This window comes from Plecotus auritus (assembly GCF_963455305.1).
Source record: "Plecotus auritus genome assembly, chromosome: 13".
In the NCBI taxonomy this organism is placed as follows: Eukaryota; Metazoa; Chordata; class Mammalia; order Chiroptera; family Vespertilionidae; genus Plecotus; species Plecotus auritus.
This window is the reverse complement of record NC_137779.1, coordinates 16,049,792-16,066,284: the sequence shown is the minus strand read 5'-3', so window position 1 is coordinate 16,066,284 and position 16,493 is coordinate 16,049,792. Positions and strand designations below refer to the sequence as shown.

Sequence of the window (16,493 nt, the reverse complement as noted above, 5' to 3'; positions counted from 1 at the left end):
GCCCCGCCCATAATACACCCCGCCCCCGCCTGACTCGGGCTTGCGTGGCCCGCGCGGGGAGACGGAACTTAGCAAGCATGGTGGCGCTGGGGGTCACATTGGGGCTGTTGCTGCCATTAGTCCTGCGGGCCCACATGCGTGCAGGTGAGGTGGCCTGGCTGGGCCCGACCCCGCCCGTCAGCTTATGCGGGCTCCGACCTCCCGCGTGCTCGCAGGCAGGACCCCCACCCGCAACCCCTCTCAAGGGCCGGGAAGGGGTCTCCAACCCAGTCCTGGACTGCTAGTTCCGCTGGGCTATAGCTCCTGCCCTTCCGCTTCCTCCATCCCGTCCAGCGCGTAGGGCAGATGGAGAGTTGGGTTTATCTGAGTGGGGTGGCCCTCGGGGTCTTTGAATAACGGCTGGGGAGCTTTAAGGGTGGGGGGGGGGTGCGGGGAGAGGAAGAAAGTTATTATATTTGGAAATAGGTGCCCAGAGTCATCCAAACCATTTCAGTGCAGCCCTCTCAGTGGAACCCCAGGGAGGGTTTGCTTTAGGCAAGGAATTAAATTTTACTAGTTGAAGTGGTGATAGGACTGTGAAGTACAACTCCCTCACTGGCTCAGAATATTTAAGGCTCAGCTTTGGTTTCTGGTGCAGCTTACAGATGCTGGTGGGGGATAATATGCGTGGCACTGGGGAGGAGGGCGACTCCCTGACTATTGTCCAAGTCAGACCCTGTCATTTGAATACACAAGGCTGGACACTGGGTCACAACTGTGGAAAAACCAGATCTGTCTGCCAGTGCGAAGTGAAAGTGATAGATGCTGGACCTATTTTTCTCCCTTCAAACACTCAAATAGTGGGCCACAGAGATCCCTGTCAAGAAATGAAAGTTGAGGTGGGAGAATGGTTGGAGTGCAGCAAAATGACCGCTGCTCTACCTAAGAACCCAATAAGTCCCCGATTCAGACAAGCTGCAGCCCTTAGGTGCTTTTTCCTGGGTTTAACCAAAGTGTAAACTAACCTTTATCTCTCAGCCTCACACAGTGACCTCTGCATCTAGCATATGATGTGGAAAGAAGGTAAAGAGGAGAGTGGGGCCATTATTCTATTCGTTTTCTCTGTTAAAGGCTGTTAACTTGGATATCTGTATTTTATCTTTGCCTTTAGGTCATTATCATTACATCACCTTCATTACCACTGACTCTTTTTTGTTGATTGATACTCTTAACGTTTCCTTCTTCATTTGGTTGCACATCCTGAACTCTTTCCTTCAAATCATTTCCCTGTGTTCATATTTATCATGTCATATTTGAGATGTACAAAAATATATGTAACCATGAAACAATACAATGAACACCCCTGGGTGCTCAGCCCAACCTAAGAGCTAGAATGCTGCCAGTTTTATTGAGATTCCCTGGGTGTTCCTCCCAAGTGCACCCACCAGTTCCTTACTGTCCTAATTTCTTCAGTCTACTTTTTTTTTTTTAATCCTCACCCGAGGATATTTTTTCCATTGATTTTCAGACAGAGTGGAAGGGAGGGAGGAGGAGGGGTGGAGAGAGAGAAAGAGAAAAATCTACGTGAGAAAGTCAAATGGAGTGGCTCTGGGAATCGAACCCGAGACCCTTCAATCTGTGGGCCGATGCTCTAACTACTGAGGAAAACTGGCCAGGGCTCAGTTTACTTTTAATGATGGTCTCTTTCCCAGAACACTGATTCCTGTTTGTTTGTGTGTTTTTTAAAATCTAATATCCAAATGAAGGAAAAATTGAAAACCTAAAAAAATAAATTTTAAAATTTTAAGCCTAAGTTTCTTTTGTTTGACCAAAATTTACCAGTCCTGCCTTCTTTCTTAGCCTCCTGTTTTGTTCATTGCTCCATCCCTTTGAAGTGTTCCACTGGTCACTCAGTTTGGAATGTAAGCTTCAGAAGGACAGGGAATAGGACCTTCGATTTACCACCAGTTTCGAACTGTGGCTGAGTGGAAGTTGCAGTAACATTGGAATCAAGTGGCTTGGTTTCTAGTCCTTTTACTACCTATGCGATTTGGGGGCAAAGAAACAATGTCTGCAGTGTGTTTAGCACAGTGCCTGCCACAAGTAAGTGAATTCACAGAATGTAAGCTCCCTGCTGGCAAGGATTTTGTCTTATCCCCCCCCCCCACTGTTATATTCTCCATGCTTAAATGGTGCCTAGCACATAGTAGGCATCAATAAATATTTGTTGAGTTCAAGAATTAATATGCAAGCTATATTTTTAAATTACCTAATCTACTTGGGTCTCAGTCTGTTGGTCAGTAAATACCATGATTATAAACTGGGTGTGAAAGATCTTTCTACCTCTAAAATTCTTTTTATTTTTATTGATTTCAGATAGGAAGGGAGAGGAAGAGAGAGAGAGAAACATTAATAATGAGAGAGAATCATTGATCGTCTGTCATCTGCACGCCCCCCTGCCCCCCATCCCCCGCCCCCTACTGGAGATCGAAATCGCTATCCGGGCATGTGCCCTGACTGGGAATCGAACTGTGACCTCCTGGTTCATAGGTCAATGTTCCACCACTGAGCCAGGCCAGCTGGGCTACCTCTAACATTCTTTAACTCCGAATAGAGTCATGCACAAAGAGGTTCATTACGTGTGTGTTGGAGAAGACAGACTGATTTGGAAAGGTGTTTCCTTCAGCCTCAGATGGCGGCTGCACACATCTAGAGCCTTCCATTTGCACCGGCTCATATGCCAGTGGCAGCCAGATTTCCTCACTCCATCCCTTCACCTCCACCCCCTTTAGACCTTTAGTTTTCAGTTTTGTTCCCTAAGAAGCATCTACCCAAGACAAGGCCCTCCCACACACGTGCCTCTCCCCTTCCCTCCCGCAGGCTGCCGCTGTGCTTATGCAATTCCCCTTGGTGCAGGAGTCTCTCAGAGCACTTTGCTCCAGGCAGCCACGCATCTCCAGCCCAGTGGGCCTTCTGCAGGAACTTTGATAGTCATGTAGGCTTCATGATGGAACTAACGCTTAAGAGAGAGCTGAGGATGTTCAGGGACGGGTTCTTATTCGAAGTGCAGGACAAATAGGCCACCGAGTCTGTGTAGGAGGCCCCATTAGCTGTGCTGCTCCTTAAAGTATCGCCTAAGGGGCCATCATCATATGCAGCTTCTAGGGAGGAAAATGTCAACCTTGTTAGGTCTGATTCTCTTTCCTGCCTATCATTTTTGTTGAAAATCTTAAAAAAAAATTTTTTAATAGTGTTAATTATTTTCTTCTAGGGATTTTTTGGGGTCTGTTTTATTGAGACGAAGATGTAAGTTTTTTTTTCCCCTTTTAAGTTTTGATGAGGAGCTCGCTGAGATAATGCGGATAGATGCTTGTTACTAATGAAATACTTCTATATAGGCTGGATGTTAAAAATAGGAATGATCTTGTTAAAGTGAGTTCTTGTTCAGTCTTGTTAGTGACTCTAGAATAGAATCCACAGTTTCGAGTGCTCTTTCTCTTGTTCCTTGTGCATAATTTAGCTTGTGAAATGGGTAAAATGGTGACAAAAGACCTCTGTAAGGACACTGTGACCTTCTAACTCTCACTGACTTTACTTTTTTGCATCTTCATTTATCTGAATTTACCTTCGAAGGAAGCAGATTTGTCGCAGATATTCATAAATGCTTCTTTAGCATTTTCAGTGGGTTGTCAGAAAGCCATAATAAGGGGAATTATTTGAGGGAAATTCACACTGGTAGGGTGCAAAGTGGGGAAAGATTAGAGAGGGCTGTGTTGGAGAGAGGCAGGCTTCTTAATTCCCTGCTACTCGGGAGTGGGAGTGGGAATGGAAAGTAGAGGAAGGAAGAGGTTTCTTCTTCTCATAAACACCATCTGTAGGGTGCATGAAAGGAGCATCTTAATGATTTGGGAGGAGAGAGTCAAGCAGTAGGGCCAGGCCTGAGAGCAGAGGCAGGTCAAAAGCTCTGAAGGGGACGATGTCTGTAGGAGTTTTCCTTATTGGTCTTGTACTGTGATGTATCTTGTTGGAAACTGTTCTTGTTATGCTGTTTACCTCATTAGGAGGAATAAGATCTAGTTTTGGAAGATTAAAAGTACTGGGTATATTCAAATTCTCTTGTATAAAGACCGTATGTTTCTTGCTCTTTAACCAGATTCAAGCAGTGATGAGTCTTCCCGGTGATGCTCTTCCGTTTGCTGAATTTTCTAGGTGCTGGTTTTCGATTTGCGTCATACATCAGTGATTACATGGTGCTACAGAAGGAGCCTGCAGGGGCAGTGATTTGGGGCTACGGCATATCTGAAGCCACAGTGACAGTGACTCTTTGTCAAGAGCAGGAAACCATCATGAAGAAAGTGACTCATGTGAAAGGTACGGCAGCCCCCATTCTCTGCGTAGCTTTTGTCTTCTTCTGCCACCTGCTGGATTATCTGAAAATGAAAGCTTACTCTCCATCTCCCGTTATTCACCCATCCATCCATCCACCCATCCACCCATCCACCCATCCATCCATCCACCCATCCACCCATCCATCCACCCATCCACCCATCCACCTATCCATCCACCCATCCATCCATCCATCCATCTATCCATCCATCCATCCATAAAGGCTCTTTGCGTATTTACCGTGTGCTAGGCACTGAGGATACAAATTAAAACGAAGTCAAAGTGCCTGTCCTCAAGGAGCTCATGGAATAATGGGAACAGACACTGAGTTACATAGTGCAGTGCGATAACAGCTGTGATGAAGGTGTATATGGGGTGTCATGGGATACCGAAGAGAAACATCTACCTCAGATTGGATGGTAAGGGAAGGTTTACATAGAAGGTGGCATTTGAACGGAATCACATATAAAGGAGAGGCAGTATGGAGGAGTGGTTAGAACCCAGGCTCTGAAATTCACTCTCTGGACTCAGGTCCTGGCTCTCTCTCTTCATGGCTGTATAACCTAGGACATGTTATTTAATATCTCTGTGTCACAATTTATTTATTTGTAAAGTGAGATAATAGTATTTGAGATCATGTGGGTTTTAAATGAATTAGCACATATGAAGTACTTAGAACAGTGCCTGGCACACAATAAGTGCTGAATACATGTTAGCTGTTGTTATAGTTATTATTGTTATTTAAGTCAATCACTCCAATATTTACTGAGTGACTACTATGTGGCAGATACTGTGTTAGGTACTGGTGATACAGTGATGAGTGAAATATGTGGTCTCTCCCCTAGTGAAGCTAATAGGTTAGGCAAGGAGACAGAAAAATAATAGCAATTACTGGGAAGTGTGGTAAGTGCCACAGTGGGGAAGTACTGGGTGCTGTGGGAGTGCTGAGTAGGGATACTTAACTTAATCTAGGGTTTATCTTGAAAGATAGGTAGGGCAAACCAGGCAGAGGGACTCGCCTGGCAAAGGCATGGAGGCGCTAGTGAGCTTGGGTCATTGGAGAAATGGCTAATTGAGGTTTTCCTGGAGCACTGCGGTATGTGACTGGTGTTGGTTGACAGGAGACAAGTTTGGATATATAAGGACGCTTGTTTGTCATTGTTAAGGAGTATTGGATGGATGTATTTTAAGCCCAAAATGACACAATCAGATTTGTATATTAGAAAGATTACTCTGGCAGCACTGTGGAAGATTGATTGGAGATCGAGCAGACGAGAAGTGGTGGGACCTGTTAGCCGGCTATTGTGATGTTCAGGGACTAGACAGGGAAGGTTGGACCCAAGGTAGTTGCTGTGAGGATGGTCAAGACGTTGAGAATTAGCAGCCTTACAAAGGAGCCTCTGTCTAAAAGAGAGAAAGATGGTGGTGGGCGGAGATCTGTTAGGCTTTCCACATCTGCTTGGTAGAGAGCGAAGGTAGTATATTTTAGTTTGTGTAGATCCACAAGCCTATTTCAATAGCATCTTGCTTTGTCCTGCCCTATGAGGTAAAATGAATAAAATGTTATTTGGAATAAAGAAGGTAGATATGTAGAAAATTCCACAGGGCAGAAAGAAGATGTTTCTCAAAGGAGACACTGCAGGGTTTTAAGGGTTGACATCTATTTAAATATCAATGAGGACTCTGGGGTTTTTCAGCCAGACTACCTCAGTTTGCCACTGTCTATCTCTGTTAATATACAACTTATTACCTGTATTCCCTAGGTACCCACAGCAAAGTGGAATTTAATAACATAAAGGTTTTTGTCTGGCAGACTGACACTACAGCATTGGGAAAATTAAAACCTGATGGACGGTTGGGAATATAGTCAGGTACTGGGCCTATTCAAATTGTCAAATGATGCATAGTAATTCAGACACAGGAATAAAATAGGGGATATTAGCATATCACTCTGACACACATGAGGATGCATATGTGGATGATAAAATGAGGGTGTGTCTGCAAACAGATATATTGTCTCTAACTTAGAAAAGAAAAAGTTCCTGGTTGCAGTGTTAGCATGCATACTAATTTTCTATGCTACATAATAAATTATCACAAACTTAGATGCTTAAAACAACATACCTTTGCTATCTCACAATTTCTGTAGATCTGAGGCCTGGCTGTTATTTAGCTGGGTGCTCTTCTCAAGGTCTCACAAGCTGAAATCCAGGCATCAGTGGGATGTGTTCTCATCCAGAGGCTCAACTGGGGAATGAGCCTCTTCCAAGCTCTCCAGGCTGCTGGCAGATTCATTTCCTTGTGCCTGTAGGATTCATGGCTGCATCTTGGTTCCTTTCACCTCTGACCTCCAGATGCTCTTTTTTTGTTTTTTTTGTTAATCCTCACCCAAGGATAATTTTCCCATTGATTTTTTTTCTTTAGAGAGAGAGGAAGGGAAAGAGAGAGGAAGGAAGAGAGAGAGAGAAAGAGAGAAAGAGAGAGAGAGAGAGAGAGAGAGAGAGAGAGAGAGAGAGAGAGAGAAACATCAGTGTGAGAGAGACACATCAATTGGTTGCCTCCTGCTGGGCCCCAATGAGGGCCAGGGCTTGAACCTGCAACCCAGGTACATGCCCTTGACTGGGATTAGAACCTGTGACCCTTTGGCTCATGGGCCAATGCTCTAACCATTGAACTATACTATTTAGGGCTCTAGATACTCTTAAAGGGCTCACCTTATTAGGTCAGGTCCTCTCAGGATAATCACCCTTTTTATTAAAGTCAACTGATTAGGGACTTTGATCACATCTATAAAAACCCTTTATGCTTTCCATGTAATGTAACCTAATCATGAGAATGACATCTCATCCCCTTTGCCATTTTCCGTTGGTTGGAAGCAAATCACACATTCTGCCTGCACTTAGGGGGAGAGGATTATACAAGGGTGTGCCTTATTGGGGGTCATTTCAGGGGGTGTCTGCCATAGCATGCTACAGTTTAAGTAACTTGCATAAACAGTTTTATTGACAAACAAGTACTTAAGCAGTGTGTTGTTTTGTTTTTAACATTTATATTTGGTGGCGGTGGAGGACTTTATACAGAATAAATGCAGGTAGGAAAGGGGCCTGTAAAGCTTCCTTTACCGCCAAGTCACTTCCGCAAATCTTGAAAGTGATTTGGCAGCTGGTGAAGTGCCAGGATTCTGTGTGGGAAGTGAACAGGGTGGTTTCTTCCAGCTCTAGGTGTTTCCTTGTGGGAAGGGAAAGGTTGTGGATAATTTTCCTTTTTCCGTTCTTGACTTCTGAGATTTGGCACAACCACCTGAAAAATAATTAACATCTGATGTGAATAGCAAGAAGAAAAAAAGAAAGCATGTCATGACTAATCATGTCTCTAGACAAATTGTTTTAGTTTTTTTTTTTCCCCTTTGATTGTTTATTCTTCCCATGTTTAGATGGGGGCTGGTCAGGGAGATGGAGAGGACATGGAGAGTGTTCTTTTCTGATGTCTTTTGCTGGAATGTGGAGAGAAAATAGAACGGTAAATAGGCCACCAGATATGCTGTCAGACATGGAAACACTAAGCCCCAGTCAGTTTGCAAGGCTTTCTTGCTGGTGTCACAGCAGGTGGGGGGAGGGAAGGTTGTCTGTCATTTACAGGACGGAGTGCCTGGCACACTCTAAGTAGCTGTGTTATGAGGAAGGAGATGAAACTTCCTAGATGGGAGAAGGAAGATCTGAGGAAGCAGAGATTTGAATGTGATGAAAATCTACAGAAACCTGCAAATGGATTGGGAAAAGAGGTGACAAGATAGCAAATAATTAGGTCCCAGAAGAAGGAGCCAGAGCAACTGTTGGTCAGAAAGCCTCCCAGGATTTGCAGGAAGTCAGCTGGACAATGAACTTTAACTCTTTGTGGTCGGTGACTCAGTTTTATTATTTGGACCCAACCTATTGGACTTGGTGGATCACACAGTTTCTAAAAACTACAACTGGACTTCATCATCCTGTGATGAGCTTCACTTGAACTAGTCCCAGCCTAACAGGCCAAGGACTAACCACTTCTCCTGTGAAACAAGATGGCTTCTGCCTTTATTATCCCACCCTTGCCTTTGATCTAAGAAACAGTCTACACAGTGGCTGCTCTCCTGTGTATATACTTACATGGGAGTAAATCCTCATTGTCTTATTTTTTTTTAAAATACATTTTTATTTATTTCAGAGAGGAAGGGAGAGGGAGAGAGAGATAGACACATCAATGATGAAAGAATCATTGATAGGCTGCCTCCTGCACACCCCACACTAGGATCGAGCCTGCAACCCGAGAATGTGCCCTGACCGAGAATTGAACCATGACCTCCTGGTTCATAGGTCACTGCTCAACCACTGAGCCAGCTGGGCAGTCCTCACTGTTTTTGTGTATTTTTTTTAAATATATTTTATTGATTTTTTACAGAGAGGAAGGGAGAGGGATAGAGAGTTAGAAACATCGATGAGAGAGAAACATCAATCAGCTGCCTCCTGCACACCCCCTACTGGGGATGTGCCCGCAACCACGGTATATGCCCTTGACCGGAATCGAACCTGGGACCCTTGAGTCCGCAGGCCGACGCTCTATCCACTGAGCCAAACCAGTTAGGGCTGGGCAGTCCTCACTGTTTTAAATGGATTGTTTCTGAGTTACTTCGACCATTAGTAACCTCTCTGTAGTAGATCCGATGTCCCCTGCCATGCCTGGCAGTTAACACTGATTACTGTATCAGAGTTTATTTTACTGTCCAGTGGGAGAGGGTAAAAGCTAGAAACTAAAAGAACTTGAGGGCTAGAACAGAAGAAAGTTCTCCGAGATCTCCAAGTCAGTTGAGAGGTTTCCTCAGACCAGTGCTTAGGAATAGGCTCAGGCCTTGGTTGTAGTTCTCTTCCCTCCTGCAGGGGGAGCTCTTCCTCTGGCTGTAGTGGAATGGTATTGTCCTGATGTTCTGCCCCCTTCCCTTATGAATCTTCCTATTGCTCGGAAGCAAAACTTTCAGAAACTCTGGTGAAGGCTGTCCTCTTCACCAGCCATATTGCCTGAATTGAGGTGGAGCGAATATCAAGTTAACGCAGTGACGAGGAACGGATTGCATAGTCGTAGAAGGCTAAAAGATAGTCCTGTCCTCTGTTTTCTGGGGGTTGACTTTATCATTATAAATGAGTAAAGCTGGGGCAGCAGGACCGAGCTCCAGTGAGATATGTCAGTGCAGGGAGCCTGGAAAGACCGTGGCAAGACGGCAGTTGGGACAGATTGGCGCGTCTGCCAGCTCGGAAGTGTGAGCCACACGGAGCGCATGCACCTGTGTGACACAGTCTGCACCCGCTGCCCACTGCTCCCAAAGCAGTGCTTTTCCTGCTTTGGGTGAGTTGTACGTATAATGTGCTGATGTCTGGCCCTAACCGGTTTGGCTCAGTGGATAGAGCGTCAGCCTGCGGACTGAGGGGTCCCGGGTTCGATTCCAGTCAAGGGCATGTACCCTGGTTGCGGGCACATCCCCAGTGGGGGGTGTGCAGGAGGCAGCTGGTTGATGTTTCTCTCTCATCGATGTTTCTGGCTCTCTATCCCTTTCCCTTCCTCTCTGTAAAAAATCAATAAAATATATTTTTAAAAAATGTTGATGTCTGGCTCTCAGTGGTATAAAAACAGTAGCGGGCATTTGGTTGCAAACGAGTCAGTTGTGCTTACTGGAGGAGCAAATATGCACCCCTTCCCAGGTGCCTTGGGGGTCTTGGACATTCTCCCCAATAATGAGCTTTTACTGATCTCCTGTCCTGCATCTGGACTTCTCCTGCTTCTGCTTAGCTCTTGCTGATTAGAAGGAACTCAGCACCCTGTCTGGCTCCTAGTAGTCACTTGGATAGTATTTTTATAATTATTATTTTTTTACAGACTGGTATAATAACTTCGGGATGCTTCCTTTCCAGTTCTTAACCATTCTTTCCCGTTGAAATTACATTAAATTATAAATCAGTTCCTATTCTTCTGCATTATGCCAAGAAGATTTATTTTTAAAAGATTACTTCTCTATTTTCTCACTCTCATTTTTTCAACTTTGTTCATGTTATTTGGTTCTCCTAGGCATAATTTTGCCACTTTGAAGATTTTTTTTTTTAAGTTTCTGAGTATGATGTTTGCAGAGGTGGTGGCATGAGTGGGTGAGAGGTAGGAAGGTGGTAGGGAGGTGGTTCCTAAGGAATATGCTAGGAATTTCTGAAATAGGGTCTTGGGTAACTTTTCATCGCTTTAATTGAGCCTGAAAACCTTAAGTCTGGTAAATAACTCTGAAAATAATTAATTGGGCAAGTCTAAATGTCTTCTTCATAGAGAGTCTAATTTTGAAAAAAATATATGTTTTTATTGATTTTAGAGAAAGGGGAAGGGAGAGGGATAGAGAGCTAGAAGCATTGATGAGAGAGAAACATGGATCGGCTGACTCCTGCACGACTCCCACTGGGGATTGAGCTCACAACCCGGGCATGTGCTGTGACCAGGAATCAAACCAGTGACCTCTTGGTTCATGGGTTGATGCTCAATCATTGAGCTACCCTGGCTGGGCCAGAGAGACTAATTTATATGCCTTTCAATACTTCTTCATGTGACACTTTCTCCACTCACCTGTTTAACTGTTGACAGGAGAACCCACAACTATTGCTAGTATTAATCCTTGGTAGCAATGTGGGGAGGCGGTGGTGGGGGTATTGAGAACAAAGATGATACCATCAGGCAAGGGGAAGTTTCAGATTACAAATGGTTTTCTCTAATTGGGGCACTGTGAAAATGTATTAGATTATGGTTATGTTAATATTGACAGCTGGATAGTCCAATAAGAATTCCTATTTTTTTTAATATATATATTTTATTGATTTTTTTACAGAGAGGAAGGGAGAGGGATAGAGAGCTAGAAACATCGATGAGAGAGAAACATCGATCAGCTGCCTCCTGCACACCCCCTACTGGGGATGTGCCCGCCACCAAGGTACATGCCCTTGACCGGAATCGAACCCGGGACCCCTCAGTCCGCAGGCCGACGCTCTATCCACTGAGCCAAACCGGTTTCGGCTCCTATTTTGTTTTTATTAAACTTCCTTGAATTTTAATTTCTTTTGTATTTTTGTCTGTCCTCATTTAGGATTACAACTGGCTAATTTTTTTTTCTCTTGTAAACGCTTCAGTTAAAAGTAAGAAGGGATTGGCACAGATTAGGGATAGAAATGCCGCTGCTGTTATTTCTATTTGCTTGTCTGAAATGTGGCCAATTTTCATAGCTTTGAATTCAGTTGATCACTGAAGCTGGGAATGGCCACAAATGAGTATGATGAGTGACAGGATTGGGCTTTAATTTAATTTTAATTAATTGATTAATTCCTTGGAGCCTTTTGTTATTATTTCAGCACACTCTAATAAATGGATGGTGGTACTGGATCCTATGAAGCCTGGTGGACCTTATGAAGTGATGGCACAGCAGACTTTTGGAAAAATGAACTTAACCGTGGGAGTTCATGATGTCTTATTCGGAGATGTCTGGCTTTGCAGTGGGCAAAGCAACATGCAGATGACGGTTTCACAGGTAATTTGCAGAGTCTCAGTGATAATAAATAATGTTGATGTTGTGGAAAATGGAAAAGAAGGAGGAGGAAGCAGCAAGGAGGAGAAAGAGATAGAAACCTTTTTATCATGTGCCAAGATCTGTTCTAAGTGCTTTACCTGTTTGAGTTGACAACTTTATGAGGTAAGTACTTTATTCATAGCTCACAGACTAGGAAACTATCACTGAGATTAAATTACCTGCGTAAGGTCACAGTTAATAGTGGAGCCAGGATAGGACCTGGTGATGCGACTCCAGAGCTGCTTTCTCAGTCATGGTGAGTGTACGGTCAGTGTGCCAGGCATTCTTGCCTCACCTTCCTGAGCTAAAGGCAGAAGCTAGCGTGTATCTGATGGTAACAGAGGTTTCATAACAAATTGAAGACAAAGGAGATTACTGTTCTTTTTGATTGATCTTAGTAGATGAGCTTCTGGAGAGAGCCTAGGGAACCAAAACAATTAGATTTTGTTTTAATGCTGAGCAACTAATACACTACTTGTCTTCTGTTGTCATGGAGATTGAAAAAATAAGATTGAATGTTGGTTTAGCCTTTTACTAGGGTATGGCTTAGAGCAAATCACTTGTTTTTCTCTCTTTCTTTTTTTTTGTTAGTTGGTTGTTTGCTTATTTACTTACTTGGTTGGTTCGGTTTTGAACTATGTAAGGGTATTATATTCTAACTAAAAATGTCTGTAGCTGCTGTGAGGAGGCATGTTAGATGCTGTGGCGGGGGGCAGTTTGAAAAAACAAGAGAAAAGAAAAAGGAGAAATGAAAGTTCTTCCTTAAGCTGAGCAAGAAACCTGCTTTCCTCAAGTTGTTTTTTTTTTGTTTGTTTGTTTATTTTTGTCAGGATTGGTTCTTTGGGTAACTACGAGGTCCTGCTAAATGGAAAAAGATATTCTTGATTCTATTCTCTCTGCTGATCCCTAGGTGTCCTGGGTTTCCGTATCCTTCACCATGCTAGTCAGTCTTCCCCAAATACAACCCGGGATACCACTGTCCTCTCCGGGGTGAGGCCCCAAACAGAGCTCGGGTCTCCAGCACTGGTCTGGCCAATACGATGGTCACCTCCCTTGTTTTGAGAACTGTATTTCTACTAATGCAGCCCATGTTCACGCTTGCTCTTTTGGAATCCTCATTTTCCATTGCTGTTAACTGAAACAGCCAACCTTCATCCCCAGGTGCTTCTGCCTCCTCAGCTCTTCCCCATCCCCCGCTGGTGCAGCTGTGTTCTCACTTGATATTTTGGAGACTTTTTTTTTTAAAACATACTTTATAAAAATGTGCTTAAATAAATATACTTATCCTTTTAACCATTAAATATACAGAGTGGGGCAAAAGTAGGTTTACAGTTGTTCATATGGAAAATAATACAATCCTATCTAGTAAAGAGGGAATATGCAAATTGACTGTCACACCATCACAAAGATAGTGGCGCCCATAGCCACAAGATGGTGGCGCCCAGTCCCCTCAGCCCCGCTGGAGTACCACAGTTCTTTCAGCCCAGCGGTGGGGAGGGGGGCTGTAGGCGCATGGTGCGGCTGGACCCGCCCTCAGCCCCCCAGTAGCCCAGGGCCACCCCAGGCTCAGGTAAACAGAGCCAGCTGAGGCTTGCACAGCCAGCAGTGGCAGCAGCAGAGGTGTGATGGGGGCGTCACCTTCCCCTGATCGCTGGCTTACCTCCCGTCCCTGAGGGCTTCCAGACTGTGAGAGGGGGCAGGCCGGGCTGAGGGACTGCCCCCCACCTCCCAGTGCATGAATTTTCATGCACTGGGCCTCTAGTAATTAATAAATAATAATACAAGAAAAACAAAATAGTGTGTGTCACACACTCAAACTGTAAACCTACTTTTGCCCCACCTTTTATTCACCCTACTGTGTGTACCCATACCTTATCTCTACTTAAAACTATTTCCTCATCCTCAACATAAACTCTGTACCTGTTAAGCAATAATTCCCCTTCTTCCTCCAGCCCCTAGTAACCTCTAGTCTGCTTTCCTTCTATGAATTTGCCTATTCTAGTTACCTCATATAAGTGGAATCATATTTGATTTTGTGTCTGGATTATCAAGCATAACGTTTTCAAGGTCCATCCGTGTTGTAGCATATGTCAACATTTTATCCCTTTTTATGGCTGAATTGCATTCTGTTTTATATGCCACATTTTATCCATTTACCTGTTGATGGACACCTGGGCTGCTTCTACCTCTTGGCTCCTGTGAATAATGCTGCTATGAACCTTGGTGTGCAGATATCTGGTCCAGTCCCTGCTTTCCATTCTTTTAGAAAAATACCTGTGAATGGAATTGCTGGGTCACCTCTTAGTTCTGTGTTTAACTTTTGAGAAACCACCAAACCATTTTCCACACTGGCTGCACCATTTTGCATTCCTACCAGCAATATGCAAATGTTTCAGTTTCTCTATGTCCTCAGTAACACATGTTACTTTCCTTTTTTTTATTTTTTTTATTAAAGCCATGTTAGTAGGTGTGAAGAGGTATCTCAGTGTGGTTTTGATTTGCATTTCCCTAATGACTAGTGATATTGAGTACCATTTGTAAGACTTCTTTGGATAGATGTCTATTCAAGTCCTTTGCCCATTTTTGAATTGGGTTATTTGTTGTTGAATTGTAGGAATTCTTTAAATATTCTAGATAATAATCACTTGTCAGGTAAAGGATTTGAAAATGTTTTGTGTCATTCTTTAGATTGTTATTTCATTTTCCTGAGGGTGTTCTTTGATACATAGAAGTTTTTTCTTTTGATAAAGTTCAATTATGTTTTTATTTCATTTGTTGTCCTTTTGGTGTCATATTCATGAAATGTTGCCAAATCCAATGTCATGGACATTTTCCCCAATGTTATCTTCTAAGAGTTTTATAGTTTTAGCTCTTAAGTTTGGGTCTTTGATTCTTTATGAGTCAGTTTTGGTATATGGTGTAAGACAAGGGTCTAACTTCATTCTTTTGAAGTTGGATATCCAGTTCTCCCAGCAACATTTGTTGAAAAGACTGTCCTTTCCTCACTGAGTGGTCTTGGTACTCTTGTCAATAATTAATTAACCATTAATTAATATATAAAGCTTTATTTCTTAGCTTTCTATTCAATTCCATTGATCTACAGGTCTCTTATATCAGGACCACACTGTTTTAATTACTGTAGCTTTGTAGTAAGTTTCAAAGTTGGGAAGTGTGAGTCCTCCAACTGTGTCCTTCATTTTCAAAATTATTTTGGTTAGTCAGGGTTCTTGCAATTCCATATGAATGTGAGAACATGCTTTTCCATTTCTGGGGAAAAAGGCTCCTCGGATTTTTGGTGGGTGTTGTGTCTGAATCTGTAGATTTCTTTGGGTGGTGTTGGCATTTAACTTCTGTTGTGAACATGGGATGTCTGTCCATTAATGTCTTTACTTTTTTCCAGCAATGTTTTATAGTTTTTGGTATCTTCTACCTTCTTGACTAGATTTATTATTAATAATTAGCTAATTACAATGGTATCACTATAATAGATTAAGAACTTGGAAATATTATTGTTTTCCCTAGCTCAGTGGTCGGCAAACCCTGGCTCGCGAGCCACATGCGGCTCTTTGGCCCCTTGAGTGTGGCTCTTCCACAAAATACCACGGCCTGGGCGAGTCTGTTTTGAAGAAGTGGCGTTAGAAGAAGTTTAAGTTTAAAAAATTTGGCTCTCCAAAGAAATTTCAATCGTTGTACTGTTGATATTTGGCTCTTTTGACTAAGGAGTTTGCCAACCACTGCCCTAGCTCTTTCTCTAAAACTCAGTTTCTTCTCAAGTTGACATTTATTTTCCTGCCTTTCTTTTGTTATCTATTCTCTTTCTTTGAGATCATTTAAATTTGAGATTTTAAAATCTACAACTAGACCGTGATCTCAATGAATTTCTTTTTTTATTATAAAATTAAATCCTTTAACATACTTTATGATTTCTTATTTTGCTTATTTCTTATTTTGCTTCTACCACTTATAGTTTCTTATTTTTTTCCCCCAAACTAATTGCTAAATAATGCTACTAAAAAGATTCTAGCCGAAACCGGTTTGGCTCAGTGGATAGAGCGTCGGCCTGTGGACTGGGGGGTCCCGGGTTCGATTCCGGTCAAGGGCATGTACCTTGGTTGCGGGCACATCCCCAGTGGGAGGTGTGCAGGAGGCAGCTGGTCGATGTTTCTCTCTCATCGATGTTTCTAACTCTCTATCCCTCTCCTTCCCTCTCTGTGAAAAATCAATAAAATATATTTAAAAAAAAAAAAGATTCTACTCTGGACCTATATACTTCATTTCATTATTAGTTTTCTAATTAAAAATCCAAATTCTTGCATTTATGTCTTCCTAACCAATATATATATTTTTAAAATATATTTTATTGATTTTTTACAGAGAGGAAGGGAGAGGGATAGAGAGTTAGAAACATCAATGAGAGAGAAACATCGATCAGCTGCCTCCTGCACACCTCCCACTGGGGATGTGCCCACAACCAAGGTACATGCCCTTGACTGGAATCGAACCTGGGACC

General features: G+C 43.0%; 1 protein-coding gene across 1 annotated transcript in view; it reads left to right on the top strand.

The window, feature by feature from the left end:
* The first annotated feature begins 37 nt into the window (after window positions 1–37).
* SIAE (sialic acid acetylesterase) overlaps window positions 38–16,493 on the top strand; it is a 44,808-nt gene continuing 28,352 nt past the window's right edge. Inside the window, exons 1-3 of the mRNA XM_080650080.1 lie at window positions 38–144; window positions 4,189–4,350; window positions 11,769–11,944. Coding sequence (XP_080506206.1) covers window positions 78–144; window positions 4,189–4,350; window positions 11,769–11,944 — 405 coding nt within the window. The 5' untranslated portion in view covers window positions 38–77. The remainder of the gene's footprint in view (window positions 145–4,188; window positions 4,351–11,768; window positions 11,945–16,493) is intronic.